The following is an 18243-nucleotide window of genomic DNA, read 5'->3' on the forward strand; positions in this document are numbered from 1 at the left end:
ATTCCCCAAATTGAGACAGGGGCTCTGATGTGGCTTGGCAGCGTCAAAGCTTCCTTGGGCCACACCAGTGGCAGTGTGCAGAACAGGGCGAGCATGGAGTGACACTAACGGCTGCCTATGGTACCACATCCCCCCACTGGTGCAGGCAGCCGCGGAGAACACCGTGCATCTCGGTGAAATTCCCATCTCCAACAGCAGATCTAAGGTGTTCATTTCTGTGAGCACCAAGCAGTTGTTTGGGTTTTTTCCGTTTTTTAAAAATGCATTACTATTCCTTAGAAGTTGTTTTCTACTTCAAACAGAATTTTTTCCCCAAAAATCCTGAGAAAAGCTCACTGTTGTAGCCTAACAGGGTACCACATAAGATTTAGGATTTGACTTGATAAACTTGTCTTCAGAAATCCAGACACCTGTGAAGCACATATGCTTGGTTAATAGCATATTAGAATTTTTTTGAGCACACGGAAAATCAGATGTTCTCAAGGGTCCTGCTTAGACCTGATTTCTAATGCCAAGTTAATCAGTGTCACTGTTCTCCATGTCCCAGAGCTTCATTCAATGACATCTCAAGGATCAACCACTTAAACCTGCCCCCCCTTTGCATTTTCAACATAAATTTTTGAGACATATTCTTGGTCTTGGAGCACATCGGCTGGATAAACAAACACCCGTGCTCAAAGGGACAGACACATACACTCACGCTTCGGAAGCAACAATAAGATATGGACCACTATTGTCAGGTATAATAGAAACACAAAATCTCAGCCAAAGGGGAGACTCAGTACCTGAAGTCAGAACCTAAAAGTACTCACGTGGGAATCCTATTGATTTGCTGGAAATGCTCCATCATGTTCCTGTTCAAAAGAAAACAAAAAAATAATTAAAAAAACCCACCACAAAACACAGTAACAGACAGATACTAAATCTCTTGGATAAGCCCCCGTTGAAACACAGGCAAGCTCAGTTTCATAAAACAATCTTCCCCACAGATCTGAAACAGATCCCATGCCATATTCTCGCAGATGCGATGTGTACCAGCTATCATCATCATTGGTTAGTTTAACACAAAACATCTTAACTAGTGCAGAAAAAATAAAAAGTGTAGGTGGTGGCAAGTTTAGTATAAAATATTACATATTTTTAGGAGGGTACTTGCCACTTCTTTGTTTCAAATGAATCAGTGCAAAGAGAACATCTGTATTTAACAGAAAATAGCTCCCAACCTTAAATTGGAGGCTAGATATTTTAACCAGTATTTCAAGTTGAGAGCATGTGGGACAGTAAATTCTAGCTACTGGAGAGTTCTAAAAATACTCTCTTTAAGAGTTTTAATTAGGTTTAATTCTAATTAAAAGTTTAATTAAACTCTAATTAATCTCTTTAGCAGTTTGAATTCCAGAGAGTTCTAAAAATTAGAAAATGGGAAGCTGTAGGAAATCAGCAGTGCTTAGTGAAGCGATAATCAAACCCTACCTTGCCATAAGCAGCTGTACGATGCTCTAAGCCAGTTGCTGTATTAACTTCTAAACCATTTTTAAGATAGACAACATAACTTGATGCCAAGAATGAACAATAAAATTAAGAAAAGACCCCATCACATTCCCAGCAGGATTTATCCCCTCCCTTTGCACTAGCATTCCAAAGCAATCAGTCATCAGCTTTTGATTTTTGTGATTAAGCTTTGAGTTAGTGTCAGCAAGCCAAGAGCTCATGACAGCCTCACACGTACCAAGCCTCCTGGGTTCTCCCAGCCCTGGAAAACAACAGAGCGACATGGCCCAGCGCACTGCCTGTCCATTCTAACAGGGACTGCTCCCTCCTGGTTTGCTCATGGACAGCTTTGATCTCTTCAGCACACTTAGCAAACGCCAGTTGAATCTGTGAAAAGACTGTGCTATTAATCCCCAAACCTCTAGAATCAACATATCCTTTTCAGTGCAATTCCTCCTACAGGTCTGCCCCGTATGTGATTTAAATTTGTGGATTAACAGCAGTTATTCCTGGCAGAAAAATCTCTCACTTCTGTCAGTACAACTGTCCCCACTAGGCAAGTTCCAAGATGGCTTTGTAGGGACAGCTGTAGAGACCTCTGCAGTACGCATAGGCCTTTAACCCTCCTCAGCTTGAGAACCCAGTTACTGCAATGACATCTTTGGCAAAAATCCCTGAATTCTGCCATGTGCTTCCCCAGAGGTGTGGCTGGCTGGGCTGGATTACTCTTCCAAACCCTGGTAAGGAAGTGATCTTCTTCTGTGTTAATCTGAGGTTTCTCTATAGGCTGAAGACAATCCGAAGGGCTTAGCAGGCCTGGATAAGCTCACATAGATCTGGAAATTTGTAATGGCATATGCACTGGAACTGGACCTCCAAGACTGACCAGGCACAATAATACAGCACTTCAATACAGTCTGTATGCTGCACACAGAAATGGGGAGACATCTCTATTCTTTTCACTGAGCTTCCGTACAGGTTTTGGCTAGGATAGAATTAAATTTCTTCCTAGTAGCTAGTACGGGGCTACGTTCTGGATTTGTGCTGAAAACAGTGTTGATAATACAGGGTTGTTCTCATTATTGCTGAGCAGTGCTGACACAGAGTCAAGGCCTTTTCTGCTTCTCACCCCACCTCACCAGTGAGCAGGCTGGGGGGGGACACAAGAAGCTGGGAGGGGACACAGCCGGGACAGCTGACCCCAACTGACCAAAGGATATTCCACACCATATGACGTCATGCTCAGCATATAAAGCTGGGGAAAGAAGAAGGAAAGGGGGGGACGTTCAGAGTGATGGTGTTTGTCTTCCCAAGTAACCGTTACGTGTGATGGAGCCCTGCTTTCCTGGCGATGGCTGAACACCTGCCTGCCCATGGGAAGGAGTGAATGAATTCCTCATTTTGCTTTGCTTGCGTGCGCGGCTTTTGCTTTACCCATTATACTGTTTTTATCTCAGCCCACAAGTTTTTGCACTTTCACCCTTCCGATTCTCTCCACCACCCCACTGGGGAGGAGTGAGCAAGTGGCTGTGTGGTGCTTAGCTGTTTACTGGAGTCAAACCACAACAGCTTCCTTACCTCATCAGGGTGCCGCTCCCTACTCATCAAAGACAAGAGCTCTTCCAACAGGTCTTGTCTCCTGTTAAACCCCAGCTGTTTCATATCTGTTTAGAGAAAGGCAGTAGTTAGTAGGTGTGGCCGGTACCCCCTGCTCCCAACTCCTGGTACTATGGTGAGCGTAACTAATGCCATTTTATAAGGCAAACAGCCATTCTCTGTGACCACACAGGCCACGTATTAGTTCCCTTTCCCCTCATTATCAGACCCTGAAGGTCCTGTGAACCAAGTACATGAACCAAACGGATTTCTTCTTCCCCTCCCTGCTGGCCTCAAGATTCCTGGGCACCAGGCTGACTACTCCCCTTGTTAACGGCCTTCAAGGTCTCAGGCACCCGGCCAACCCAGTGGTGGTGATGACCCTGTTCACAGAACAGGGAAGGCAACAGCACACAGAGCACTGTCTACAAAATCAAGCAGGTACAAGTCCTAAGTGGGAACTTGGGCCTGTACTGCTGCTGGATAATGAGACCCATGACGCCCTGGTGGCCAGGAACACCTCCACTGTTGTCTGCTTCCTCTGAGGACTGAGTGGTGACTTGTATTCTTTTACATATTTTTCGAGGCTAGATTATGATTTTTACGTTGCTACAGCAAACCAAGTGTTAAGACTTGACCCAATCTGCGGAGGGTCCAGGAGATCAGAAACCATAAGCTAAGTGGTGCTATAAAATGCTGTACTATGCTACTTATAAAATTGTACTACACTGATTCTGCTTATAGAAATCCTGTGCTATTCTGATTATAAATTCTATGCTACGCTAATTATAAAATCCTGTTAAGAAAATAAAGCCTTAATTGGAACTACAAATTAGTGCTGTCATTATTCTGCCAAGGATCCCTAAGAGAACCTGTCTGCCTCCTCAGTGTTGGGTGACAGGAGGGTATTTTCTGTGTGCCAAAGCCTGTATCTGCATTCTTGTCTCCTCTTCTTAAGGGACAAAGAACAGGCAAATAATTTAAATGAGTTAAACCTGGGCTGTTAAGGTACTACTCTCTGGTAAGCATTCAGTTTTGCAAGACACTGACATTTAACTGACACAGCCATCTCTCCGATAGTCTGTGCTACTGGTTCTGCCTTTCTCTAATACAACAGCCCCACCACTGCACTAAGGAATAACGTCCCTCATGCCAAAGCACCTTATCATGGCTATTCTGAGCACTGGGAAGTTTCCCAACTACCTCCCACTTCACGTTGGTCCTGACTTTTATCAAACAAACTGCCTACGTAGCCATGTGGCTATCACTAACCTTCCCAGACGGAAGGGATCACTTCCAAGTGGTTGGCTGCATCCAGTGCTTGAAGGAGGTCCAATATATTTTTAGGAGTTGGATAGAAGAGCTGATGAAGGAAGAAAATCACTTCAGTAAACTGTAACTGTTCTGTTTCTCCATACTAAAGCTTTGAAGCTTGCTTACCCTAATACACACTTACCGAAGAGGACATTTCTTTGTACCATTTTAACACAACATCAATTTGTTCCATCATACACAACAATGTAAAGAACTTTGACCTACAGGAGGGGAAAAAATGTTCTAATTCAGTAATGATTAGATAAACCAAACCATACAGAAGCACCTGGAAGTGATGCTTTTCTGATCAGATTTGTATTGCAGACAGGGAAATTTGCCTGAGTGATTGCAATACTCCATACAACTAAAAAAGCAGTAGCGTTTTTTATGAGAGAACTTAATGCTGTCACTAGGTAATTGGCAGAATTAGGAAGAAATGGACCACTGCGTTTTAAAATCTCGAAAAAATGCAGTCTCCCTGCCTGACACCAGGTTTGAGGTATCTGAATCTCTCAAATGCAACATCTGGTTAAGAACCACTTTAAGAAGTGAACTAAATTAACCTGGTCACTTGTGCAAGTTCGCAATACAAAGCCTGGGACCTTGATCCAATGCACTGAATAGGAAAAAAGTCTCTACACCAAGAAATTAATTTCCGTTGATTTATTTAAAGGCTAAATAAGGTAAAATCATACGAATCATCCCATCCCTGAACCCGCATCTTATTTTGAAGATAATTATTTTTTATGAATTTACTGGAGTATCTCTAGTTCCAACGCCTAAATAGGCTTTTCTTCAAATCAGTATGCTCCAAGTACTTAATTACGTTCAGTGACTGCAGCACTTAATGACATTGGTAAAGGTGTTTCAGATGCCACGATTACAGTTTCAAATGGTGGAACTACACAGGAGTTTGGTGCCTAAACACACCCTCTGCACTGCAACCTCTCTCTACACCACCATGCATAAAGCTAGGTCTGACCTGTACGCTATTTTGGTGTTACCTCCTACGCTGCCATCCTAAGTGGACGACAGGATTGTAGAAAATACAACTGGTTGGCACAGTTGTTGGATGGGGATTAAGCTAAACTGATGCTCCAAGACACTTTATTTCAGTTCGGGCAAGGCCACAAACGAAAAATAAATCCTAAGCTATCACTGTTCTTAAGAGGGACCTAATTCCCAAATTGCACATACAATAGCCAGCTGATGTTCAACAAAGCATCCTTCTGTGCAATGTTCGAATCCTAGTTTGTATTCAAATTGACAATTCACAAGACGCTGAATGTAAGTTGTACTTCGCTCACCAGTAGGCATTTAACCGATCCATGTCCAAGAATTTCCAGTTGTCTCCCTTCTCCATTGCCTTATTTAACCGATAGGCAAGCTTGATATCCTTAAGGTCACAGCACTGCAATAAACCAGTTACATTTTAAAGCTACCAAATATAACACTTAATACATCCCTCTGAGACTCACTTTCACAAAGGTATGAAGAGTAATGAGCTGACAGCAAACATTTTTAACAGGATGCAGTGACTGCCAAGGCATTTTGTTTAGTTGAGACAAATGTGTGACTCTCCCAGTGGGCAAGAGCTTTCTAACCTAAACTGACACCTTCTGGTACGGAGACTGACAGCTGCAGTGTCACTAGGAGGAGGTAGGGCACAGAAGACAGGGGCTTACGCAGCCATCTCTAGCAAGAGATGCATGTATCACAGGCATGCAAGTTACCAGTTTAGGCGGTATCAAGCAAAGAACTGCAGAATTATGGAGGAAAGTTACAGGAGGTGATGAACACAGGTGAAAAAGGGAAACGTATTGAGAGCTAAACCTTCTATAACAGGTTGGAAAACTCACAGGCAATTCTGAAACAGCTGGAGGGCTCAAAGGAATTCTGATTGAGGGAAGAGGTACTTACCACTTGCATAGCAGTGGCAAAAAAGTTGGCTGAAAGGGAAAAAATAAGAGTCTGTTAGCTTCAAACTTTCAAGAAGACATACAGCTGCATATTAACCCAGCCTCCCAGAGGACAGACGAGACGTGTTCAATTAGAAAGCTGAATTTGTAGCTCAGTTTGACAATGTAACAGGGATCTTCACTTTATATGTAGAGACTTCGGTGTGTTGTGAGTTTTGCTAGCCAGTGTTCTGGAGGCAACTATACTGCTGTGCTTTTGGAGACAGATTTAAGCAGGTGATCTGTTTGACTTCAGGCAGTTTTACAAAAGCTACATTCTCTTGTTTGTTGCAAGACAGCATTATTTGTCTAACAGGCAGGCTACAAAAAAAGGCAGCCACATCATGCATCTTCTCTATTTGCTCCAGTGGAAGAGAAAACATGCAACAGAGAGAGGTGTTCTGGCAGGTTACCCACCTCTTTAGTACACCCCAGAGCTGCCCAAGAACATACAACTGCCCCCTGAAAATGTCTCCTTCCAGTTTCGTTAGGCTTTGAATCTGGTTTCCGTAACTGACATTTCAAAGCAGCATGGAGACTGATGCTGCCTGAGGGAGGCAAAGAAAGCCACAGCGGGAGGAGGACATAAACTATCCTGCTCAGTAGCTCATTTCATTTTTGTGGTGAGAATTTTAGATAGGGGTTTTTGAAGGAAACACAAGGGCACTGGATGCTATCAGAGACTGAAACAATGGTTAGCAAAATGGTGGAAAGGACTGTAAGGCAATTTACTTAAAACCATTAGGTACAATACACCCCCCTTCCCCTTGCAAGATTTAATAAATTGACTAAATACTTTTAAGTCAGAAAAGACATTTTTGTGTTGTTTGGGTGTTTAGTATACACTTCAGCTACAGCCTACAGAATCCTCTGGGCCACGGAAAGGCCTTGCAGGGAACACAGAGGCTTATGAAGGTAAGAACCAGTTCCTATACAACAGCACCCTAAGAAAAAACAAGCCTCAGCTTTGTTCAAAGTGTCACCCTGAATTCTGCAATAGCAATTCCCAAAAGAGCATAAGAAGGATCCCATGTTGAAGAAGAGCAGAAAATGTTTACATACACATCTTGCTTAGACAAAGTGGCTTTGATCTAGTCTTATGTGAGCAATCTCTCTCTCTCTCTCTCAACCGCTGTGTAGAAAAGCTCATTCAGCTCCCATGATTCAGGCAAGGCCTCTGTCTGCGTGCCCATAATCCCTGCCTTTGCTAACAGCGGTATTTCTATAGAGAGTGTGAAGGAGCAGAGCGGGTATAGTCATTGTCTACACTTCTGGCAGCAGCTTAGAGCCAGAGCAAGAAACAGTATAACACACATAGTGGGACAGAAGCAAACGAAAGAGGTGTACAACATTCTATTTCCAGGCTTCTTTCCAAGGACAAAAAAAAAAAAAAAAGCTGGTCAGATAACCTAATATGCTACTCCAACATAGTATCTACTAATCTTTGTCCTTTAAATGGCCAAAAAACATATGAACTCCTCACTGGTTTCCTGAAGCATGCACTGCAATAGCTTCTTCACCCTATCACATATAGAACTGTCAGCTGCTAAAGAGTGGCTTCTGACACTTTGTTAACGCCACGTTGTACACAGCACAACTACAGACCCCTCTGTGCCATGCTTGTCTTCAGATTGAAGCTGCATCTACTTTCAAACGTACAGAAAGGCTTATGAACATCCTAGGGCAAAGCTGTGTACAGACAGATGGCAGAAAGAGACAGTGAGACATGGGATGTTCAGAATCTACTCCTTCTACAGACCCAAGCTTCAGTTTTGCATGAAGTTTTATTTCATACAATTATCTGAAAAGGATTAGGAAGAACTAGAATAGGAACTCAAACCATTGTACAACAAAAACCTGCTGTTCACCAGATGTGTATCATTTCATGAAGCTGCTAGCAGATGTTCCTCCTTAAACTAGTCTTATGAACAGCCTCGTGGTTTTTTTATGGTGTGGGACTCAAATGCTCATTCACATGGGGTATGCTCCTACTTCCACACAGAAGCCAGTGCACCAATGCATAGCACACCTTCCCGGCACTGGAATTTGTTCTTCTTTCTCCAGAAAGTATCAGAAGGGACTGATACAAGCAAGCTGCATCCATTCTTTCTAGCTGGGTAGAACTACTTGAAATTCCCTAGGTACCTTTTCACCCAAGCTTCAACAAAGCAGATTGTCAGATATATTGAAGTCCATACCATCATCAGGGTCCTGGGGAGTGAAGCTCCTCTTTCCAACATCGTCTAGCACCTCAGAGATGATGCCTGATGGGCAAAGATCAGCTACGGGACAAACAGACAAGCAACATCACATCTCAGTTGTACTATGCACTTCATTAGTAAAAAGCCTCAGCCTGCAAATATACTATGGAAATGGAAACAAGCCACATTTCAAACAAGTGTCATGAGTCTCCTACCTGTACCCCTACTTGTGGTGCTCCACACCAGCTGCACTTTTATTTGCACTAAAATTTGCCCTACTATTGCCAGATTTCCACAGCACAACAGGGCAGATGAGGAAAGATACAAGTACTTTCTAGCAAGGAATCCAACAGGCCTGCAAGTCTGCCTGTTAGAATGTGGCACTGGGAAAAGTAAGGCATTTCATAAACAAAAAAACCCCCAGAGAGACTCCAGAGCAGTTCCTCCACATTTGTTACAACACAAGGACTGCAGTTATAACTACTGTGTCTATTCTTTTCCCATGCCCAGATTTTTGGCTAAAGGATCTCCTACAGTTGGTCTCCTGCCTTCCAACACAGCTATATTTCAAAACAGCTCCAACGCACAGAACTGTTGCAGAAAAACAGAATCCCTGTGCAATTTCTTCCCTGTGAGTGGCACAGTCTATGAAATCACATGCGTTGTAGTCAGATCCAGTCTCCACAGAAACTGAGTAGCATTTGTGCTTTAGCTTTATCAACTTGTGGCCACAAATGGAAACAGGCTTTCTTTCCAGTTCTGCCCATTCTCAAAACACAAGGACTCTTCCCGCCCTGTAAGAGGTTATGATCCTCTGTAGCTTTTTCTTCACCCAAGTAGAATCAGACTGCACAGGTAACATTAGGATTGCACCCATAAGAAGTTGTCTTTTAATCCATAAATCAACTGCCTTCACCCATCACATTTGGAAAGCATTTAAAGCAGGTGTTAAACAGGACACATTCATGGACAAGCTGATATTGCACGTACCGCCTCTATAAAATATAAAGAGAAGATGATCATACGTTGCAAGGCTAGGCTCTGAAAAGCAAAAACATTGACGTTACTTTGACATTCTTTGCTAAGCTTTATGCCCGAGCTCTAATTCCCAGTCTCCAGCCCTTCCAGTCAGGCAGCATGCATAAATTTACTCTACCATTTCTCTCCCCATCCACCCTAATGCTGACCTCACGTACAACTGGGAGAGACGATATCTGAGAGTGGACCACCAGCTGAAGCACCATATTGCTATGGGGTGAACAGCCAAGCTTCCCTGGTCTAAACTAAAAGCAAAAATATTTCATAACTAGTTTTCCATTCTGCTCATGAACTATCTTTGGTGTATCAGCAAGCATGTTACTAGGGCAAAGCTATGCCAACATTCCCTGTTTTTGCAATGTTTACTTGACATCAAAAAACATCATCTAGATCAAACCCTTTTTTTCTGCAGAGATGTAGATATGTAGACCTGAACGGGCTTGGGTGGCTCGTGAAGTAAATCTCCTTGACCTGTGGGAAGCTAACAGACTCAGCTGACTACTGCAAATATATATTCATATTATTCGCTATTTCTACAGCAGTACTACAGTAAGGACCCAGTTGAGAAACAGCCCATGGGCTAGGACACACTCCCCCACTGCATACACACACCTGTCCTCGAGTAGCTACAGGTAACTACAGGTAAAAATATAACGATAAACATGCTCCTAACCTAAAAGACTACAGCATCAAAATGCTCCATTATTTGACCTAAGGGGCTAAGTGGACCCACTCCATTGTAATTAGTAATCAATACTGAACAAAGACTCTGAAGATGATAATTCACTTTGAAATCCACAGGCACTGGCTTGCTGAACAGCTGCAGCTCAGTACTTGCGCATTGTTATTTCTCAGTTCTCTTGCAAAAGGGAAGAAATAGTGAAGTTGAGAACACAGCGAGAAATGCTTTTTTCCCACAAGCCTTGGACTTCTTCCCTGTAACTAGGAATCACTGTGTTGTTTGCTGCTGAACTCTTAACTAACTATTCTGGAGGTGGCACTGGAATATAATAACCATTCTGGTTCTCTTACCTATATCAAGTGCTTCCATTTCCTTTATTACCAATAAAGCCACACTTCTGCCTACACCACCACATCTTCTCAGAGTCTTCAGTAAAGCATTAAAAGTTAGCAGATTTGGTTGCACTTCCTGTTGAGCCATGTGATTCAGGAAGACCTTAAACAAAATCCCCAAATCCTTAGTGCTTCACACGTTATGAATCACAGTTCAGCTTTCAGGTAGGTATACATGCATTTCCTCAATCTAATCCTTCTCACCTCTCTCAAGTGAGCGACTCTACCTCAACTGATCATTTATTTAGGGAGTACCATCTAATTTTTTAATTAATTTGACCAAAAAACAAGACTACAAAATTACTTCAGATTAGATCTTGGAGAATTGTGTCTAGAACGTCAAGGAAATTTTTAAATTTATGTACTAATTGTCCTTACTGATGTTATGTCATTAAAACTGGAGCCTCTAACGTTACCCCTCAAAATTCCATTTCCATCACACCACCATGAATCACAAATCAGAGAAGAGTTTTTATCTAAAATTGTTTGTTTGTTTTCATCTCCCAGCAAAATTTCCCAATTACTTTCTTTCTGTCTGGGCAGTTCTTGGATCAGGTATGTTCTCACAAGGCAAACCATTCTGCAAGGGCAAGGGTGGATTTTGTGCATCTTCCACTCCTCAATAGTTAGTTTGTATGTTTAAACTAGTGCACTTCCTTTGCAGCAGATATTAGTATCTTCTTACAAAGCTCTTGTTTTGAGTCTTCCAACAACTGCAAAATTCTACTGATAAAACAGACCCCTCCCCTAAACTCTTACCCGTTCCCCACCTCTTTTGCTCTACCTCCTTACCTTGGCTAATTCCCATCTTTCTAAGAACCTCTCCTTTAGATATGGGACTGCTGTAATCAGTGCGTTGAAGGTGTGCACATCAGCTGGAAAATGTAAGATAATTCATTTTAACTGACAATTATATCCTATAGAAACCAGTTTGTTCTAACATGGCTCAGTTTTTGGCGAAGTCTCATGCAAACCTGTTTCCAGTGAGCCGGCCACATGCCAGCTGCACTGAAATAAACAGTTTGCATTCAGCTCCCATGATCTAGCTGAGGTCCGTACCCCTGCGCCAATCATCACTGCCATGAAACAGATATTCACGTACCAACCAGCTACTGCTACTTAAAAGACCACAAGTCAAAACCAGGAGACACTTACCCTTGTGTCTTTCATTCAGCAAGCCTATGTACATGTCATAAGCTTTAGCAGAAGCCCCATGCTGCAAAAACCAAAAAACCAAGGAAAATAAACGATCTCTATGACTGTGTGAGATTTCACAAGCTGAAAAAAGTCCTCCCGGCACTGAAGGGTAACTTTACCTTCACCATCCCACGGATCATTGTGCAATAGGAGTGTGCATTCCTCTCTGGCATTATCTTAAATATCCTTTCAGCATTGTTGTTCTCCCTAGAATCAACAAACAAGCTGAATGTTACTCAATAAAAGATACTTTTAGGAAAAGGATTCAACACGCAGAACAAAACAATGGGCTGTACTCCCAAGGGCTGACATTCAAATATATTTCTTGTGACACTGGGAGCTATTCTACAACCACTTACTAGGTTTTCAACACCACTTTAAAAGATCAGCAAACACAGATGTATTTAACAAATAACACCTGCAAGTATGGGCTGCTAAAAAGTCTTTAAGTCTGTTTTATAACAACAATGCATGTGCACAACCCACTGAACACAGGAATATCGGCAACATTTTCTGTACCTCCATCTAGAGCCAGATGGCTGTGAACCTCTTTGGAATTCTCTCTTTGGAGCCTTCTGCTCTGAAGCGTTCACCTGGAGAGATTTTTGCAGAAATAAGTTTCTCAGAGTTCAAAGTTATGATTAAACATCAAATGACGTGATTTGGTAACAACACAGAAGTTCAGCAGCAATTTATATGCTACCAAAGGTGTTTTTTAGTGGGTTACATTAAAATAATTTCTATTATAATGTTCAGGAAGCAATAACTAGATTAAGGGTACTGTTCATGTTACTAAACATACTAACAAGGCAAATTATATGTATTTGTGGAGTTGATGGGAATCACTAGACTACAGCACATACTCTGTAAAACCCTTTCTCCCTCAACAGTCTTCCCAGGGACAGGTATTGTGCAACACATCTACTACTGTACCCTGTGACCTGATACTCTGAGGTCACACAAGGAGCCCTCAACTTCACTGAAATCTAGTTACTATGGTTCAGACTGGAGGAAAATTAACTACCTGATTTTACACTAGAGGTACTAGACTTCTTCTTTGCAGGCAACTATAAAAACAAGGCTGTCAGTGAGAAACAGTTATTTAAAGGCAGTTCAGCAGAACTAAGCCAAGACAGGGTTCCAGGTGCTAAGTTCAGCTTTACAGAAACTACTTTTGCTAGTAGGTTAGACACAGGATTGTTGCAACTGCTGTATCTCTAGGGAATGTTGGCTGCACCTGACCACCTCACACCATCTCCCAGGCAGGTCGTCACAGTACAAAACTCTTGACATCACCTTGATACACTCCCACTATGTATGAAAGAAAGAAAGAAAGAGAGATCAACAGGTTTTTTGTACCCCTGGTTCTTCCAAATCCTCTTTTTCCGGAGTAGATTCTCCATCTCCATAGAAGCATAACAAATCTAAAAGGCTGTTTGTGGTCTCCAGAGATACAGGGGTACCTGTGGAAAATGAGGATGTACAACAGTTGCAGAGGAAGTAAAGAACACGCCATCCTACAGCCGTAACAGAAAGCTTTCCAACACCCAGGTACACCCAGTTCTCTTTTGACATAAAGGCGTTCTCTAACAAGTCTGTAAAACCTGGGTGTGACGCTAATACTTCCATGAACCCATTCATAGCAGGAAACAATTTTAACACTGAACTAGAGTATCTGTTTTTCTGTTGAAGCCACTGAAATGGTAGTTTTCCTGACGAAGTGGGAGAGGGAAGTGGCAGCTGACAGCCAAAACCGTGAAACAGCACAAGCCCAACACAACATCTGAAATTTCTAGTGCTTTTCATAACTACTCCTGGGATAAACCCTGCTGTGAAGATCACTTTGTGTGTTTCACTTTCTATGAAACAGATTTAAAACCAACAAAAGAAAAGAGCTATTTGAAGGAACCATCTCCTTTCCATCTTGTAGCGGATATGAGAAGGTCTCACCTTCCCAGTAAGTTTTCCCCCTTCAGATGCTGTGGCAGTTACAGTTTTCTATTGCTTCCTCCTCATTCACCCATGACAGAGATAAGGTCCAAATTAAGGAGGAACTGAGAAAGACTCATTCATTGAGGGCAGGTCCACACAAGGGGCACTCAGATGGTATGCTATACCAGTCCAACACAGCAGCAAAGCACTCGGCACAGACGTAGCTTATACCAAGCAATATGTTATTGCACGAGGGCCTTTGCAGATGGAACGGTATCACTCAATCACATAGCATCTGCCTGTAACAGGCCCTGCTCTACTGCATCACAAATTGTTCCACTTTGGAAGAGAAGAAAAAACCCTCAACACTGTATCATCTGCTTCTTCATCAGGAAACCATCTGTTCTCTGTATCACCAAAGTGACACATCAGACGAGCAGTGGATAAGGATGGCCCAATAATTCTGGAGAACCACTTCACCAGACCAGAGCCAGTTGTGAAAGGCAGCAACACAGTCATGAAATTGTCTCCATAGCCTGTGCCAGCTACTAAAATATTTTCCACATACCTGCTTGTATGAGCTGATCAAAGAGATCCACAGAATCCTTCACCCTTCTGAGGTGGATACGCTCTTTTAGAGCTTCCTCACTCAATCCTTCAATCTGAGGTGTAAGAGTCTCAGGCATCAAGCACTAAAAGCAAAGAGTGCAAGTTAGACACGAGCTCAAACCTCCTCTAAACCGTTGCTAAAACACTAACCAAATATACTTACTCTTCACCCAGTACACTGCTTTGATAATCTCCCGACCCTCCCAGCCTAACAGCAGCAGTCCTTCTGGTGATGAAAGACGACACATCCTGATCTCCCACTTTCATGCTAGGAAGTCAACATCTAAACAACATTTCTTTTCTTACTTTTATCTAAAGAATCTGATACGATATTGAATTCCTAAGGAAAAATGTTCACTTCAGAAACGTAATGGAAATACAGCACTGCTTTCACAGCTGTCTGTGAAACAATTAACAAAATGATCCTTTTATGTTAGTTTTGGACCAGGCTGACAGTTGATTTCACTACCTGACAAAGCACAAATACAATGAAAATGAAAAGCAAAAAGCTTACTGGTATGTTGGGCTCTGCAAAAGTCTTGTCAAAATATTGAGGAAATTGCTTAATAATATATTTTGCAGCATTTCTCCCAGACTCCTTCGACAATGAAAACAGACGCTGCATAGGAATGAGAGAGAACAAGATGAAGAAACACGCAACTAAAAGGCTGAGAGTGAGAAAAACATTTTCCGTAACACTGAGCGTCCTGATGGAATCAAATTAAACTCATGCTTCCTTTTCAACTCTTAGTAAAAACACAGGCACAAGACAACATTCCAGATAAATGTTCTGGTATTTATGCCAATATAAGGATGTCTATTCTCTAAACGAGACTGTAATTTACCTTTCTGTTACTTAGTCAAGTGACAAAATTCTGTACCAGATATCTGAAATGCTGCACTACTACCTCAAGCTCAAAAGCATCTTTAGAGTTATGGCACTCGGATGTTTCTCTCCCTGACTGTCATTTCCAAGAGCATCACCTGATTCCCATTGACCTCTTTTCTTCAAGTTCTAAAGTCAGACCTTCCTTTGCCGTTTCCTTTAAAACTCTTCACATTCAACAGCTGCCTTCAGCCTTCTCAATGGCTTCACCTCTGGTATGCAGAAGAACTGAAGTTTTCTTGTAACCATATCACTGATCTGCCGTGACGTCTCAGCTCCCAGGCTTCTCTCACTATGCTCTAATTAACGTCACACACAGCAGTTCCTTCTTGCCCTCATTTCCAGTTCTGCCTTCCTCTGCCTCAGCATCATGCTCTTTAATCTTAAGCAAAGATAACACATCGGGGGAACTCCATTCCTTCTTCCTTTCTATTATCATCTCAATACTATTTCCATAAGCCGAAGTTACCAAATAGCTGCTCTGTGACAAAACTAGAATTCCTGGGGCTTGGCCAGGACAGTTAAGTGATTACATGTAGTCTATGTAGTAACACACACACACATAAGTGACCTTGTGCGTTTTAATTCATACATGTAATTCAAATTTAACTAAACTGTAAGCACAAAATCTCAATACTTGCAATACCGCATATTCACAGTCTATATCCAAGGTATATAAACACAGTTTTAACAGGTTGAAAGCCTCACCTAAAGAAGTACTGTTGGGAGTTATTTAATGGACTAAGAACATGGTGAAACAGAACAACTCAGCAGGTAAGCCACTAACTTGCAGGAATGTTAACAGAGTTGTGCTAGCTGGAAGGTCCCTACAGGGGCAGGAAGAAGAGGTAACTTTGTGTGTGCAAAGTGGATTTGTCCAGAGAAATGCTACAGTCATTATGCGTTCAGAAATACACAGAGGAGAAAATTCTGAAACAAGTCTGACACTCCAATTTTCTTCTGTAATTGAAACTAGGCTCCAATTAGATAAGAGTTTTCATAGCCTAGATGAAGGAGGGGAGGGGGGAAGCTATCAACGATTTGAAAGGAAAGACTTACAGAATTGGCTGCATTTCTTGGCATAAGGAAAGGGTCATCCTGGAATATATAATGAGCAGCAGTAGGATCCTGTAGAAAGGAGAACCCAGGATTGAAACGTTTATAGTTATGTACACAGGCACACTGTAGGCATATCACACTGCCTCATGGAATTTAAGGCACAATGAATAGTTCCATCATAACCACCACCTGATGCCCGTTTTACAAAAGATCCTCTTGTTCAAAAGGTTTAGCCTGTTTGGAAATACTTAAAAAAGCTTTTCCGTTGTACACACACATGCAGGCTAACATAGTGACAACAAAAGGGTCCTTACTACAACATGACAAGCAATGAGGGCCCTGCAAAGCAAGAAGGACCCCAGCTGTAACAGTGTCACAGGAGCTGAGGGGACTTGCAGGATCAGGTTCAATTTCCGTAACTCAGGACAGACAGGATTAAAGAATGGCATCACAGCATTTACAGTTGTTGCCCAGCAAGAGCAGACACTGATTGCTCTTTGCAAGGCTTACTTTCTGGACCGAGATTGGGAAGAGGCAGTCTGGACTGGGAAGCTGAACTGGTAAAGGAACTTGTTTCTGATGTTAGCAAAAGCCTTACCAAAATATTACAGCTTTCGCTGGTAGTTGCAGGTCTCTCTTAGCACTAGAATTAGGCTTTTAGGACACAGCAAAATGTGTTGAGCAAAAGTGAAAACCCCGTAAAAAACGGATGTAAAAGTCCCATCTTTCATTTATGGCCAAAGTAGAAGTAAGAGCCTCCAGAGTGCAAGGTTAATGCGTGAGATGGACAACTCAACCTATGTCCACGATCAACAGAACTACTTACCCTGTTCACAGTAGAAGCCAACGTTTGAAGAACCGCTAGCTTATCCCTAAACATAGAGGAGCTTTGATTAACACTCAGTTGCAGACTTTGAATGTTATGCATCACATCGTATGCAGGACAAGCACAGGATTATCCTGGCCTGTAAGGATTTTCAGTTCTAGGAAATAGTGGGTTTGCTGCACTTAGAAAATACCACTGTTTGCAAAGGGAGGGAAAAATTCAACTGCAAAACCAGCCTCACTTCTGGAACAACCACAGAAAAAAGAAAAGACTTTGAGGAAAACCAGAAAAGCATGTGTGTTTCCTACTACCACTCCTGCCCTTACTATACATTATCAAAGAAAGAACATAGGGAAGGGATACAGAAAGAATTCCCTGGAATGCTCCTCTCGGAGCCCCTTAAGACTACCAGCATGTGTTTCCTACTACCACTCCTGCCCTTATTATACATTATCAAAGAAACATAGGGAAGGGATACAGAAAGAATTCCCTGGAATGCTCCTCTCGGAGCCCCTTAAGAATACCCCACCTCTGAGGGATGGATACATGAGTCCCTCTCCAAGACAAGTCCTGGGAGGAAAAAAAACTCCAAACCAAAACAAAACTAGATTTCTCAGGACTCCTGAGCCTGTAGATCCTTAAGACTTCGGTTGTGTTTCACGCAAAGAAAAGCCACTGCAAGTATTTAGGTGAAGGTGGTCTTTTTTTAGGTTTACATGCAGACACCATTTGGTTATAAACTTAGTTTTTGCTGTACAGTCATGCAATTTCATCTTAAGTGCTTCCAACAAAATAGCTTTTGTTCAGCTGCATAATTTCTAAACAGGATTTATTCAGCCAGCTATCAATGGCCAAGTTTATTTTGCTGAAACACACCTGCATGCAGATAGCCAAATTAACTTGATTTTACAGATTTCAAGTGAATGTGGTCTTTTACAAAGAAACAGAACTATGCTTAAAAATGCAGTCCTTATAACTGTTTTTAAAAGAAAGGTCAGGAACAGAGCGTACATGCTCTGCACAGAGAGTAAGAGTCAAGAATATTCCCAGAGTTCCCAGTCA

At 42.1% G+C, this 18243-nt stretch overlaps 1 protein-coding gene across 1 annotated transcript in view; it reads right to left on the minus strand.

Annotated features, from left to right (window-relative positions):
* Positions 1–18243, minus strand: part of PTCD3 (pentatricopeptide repeat domain 3) — a 22870-nt gene that overhangs the window by 2465 nt on the left and 2162 nt on the right. Inside the window, exons 4-22 of the mRNA XM_009331907.1 lie at positions 17182–17227; positions 16356–16424; positions 14925–15029; positions 14370–14493; positions 13229–13332; positions 12389–12462; positions 11989–12076; positions 11828–11888; positions 11465–11547; positions 10631–10775; positions 9551–9601; positions 8558–8641; positions 6322–6350; positions 5709–5812; positions 4544–4622; positions 4360–4450; positions 3070–3155; positions 1730–1878; positions 813–854 (exon numbers count right to left, since the gene is read on the minus strand). Of these exons, the coding sequence (XP_009330182.1) occupies positions 813–854; positions 1730–1878; positions 3070–3155; positions 4360–4450; positions 4544–4622; positions 5709–5812; positions 6322–6350; positions 8558–8641; positions 9551–9601; positions 10631–10775; positions 11465–11547; positions 11828–11888; positions 11989–12076; positions 12389–12462; positions 13229–13332; positions 14370–14493; positions 14925–15029; positions 16356–16424; positions 17182–17227 (1614 nt within the window). The remainder of the gene's footprint in view (positions 1–812; positions 855–1729; positions 1879–3069; positions 3156–4359; positions 4451–4543; positions 4623–5708; positions 5813–6321; positions 6351–8557; positions 8642–9550; positions 9602–10630; positions 10776–11464; positions 11548–11827; positions 11889–11988; positions 12077–12388; positions 12463–13228; positions 13333–14369; positions 14494–14924; positions 15030–16355; positions 16425–17181; positions 17228–18243) is intronic.

This window comes from Pygoscelis adeliae, unplaced genomic scaffold, assembly GCF_000699105.1.
Source record: "Pygoscelis adeliae isolate BGI_AS28 unplaced genomic scaffold, ASM69910v1 Scaffold209, whole genome shotgun sequence".
NCBI classification, from domain to species: Eukaryota; Metazoa; Chordata; class Aves; order Sphenisciformes; family Spheniscidae; genus Pygoscelis; species Pygoscelis adeliae.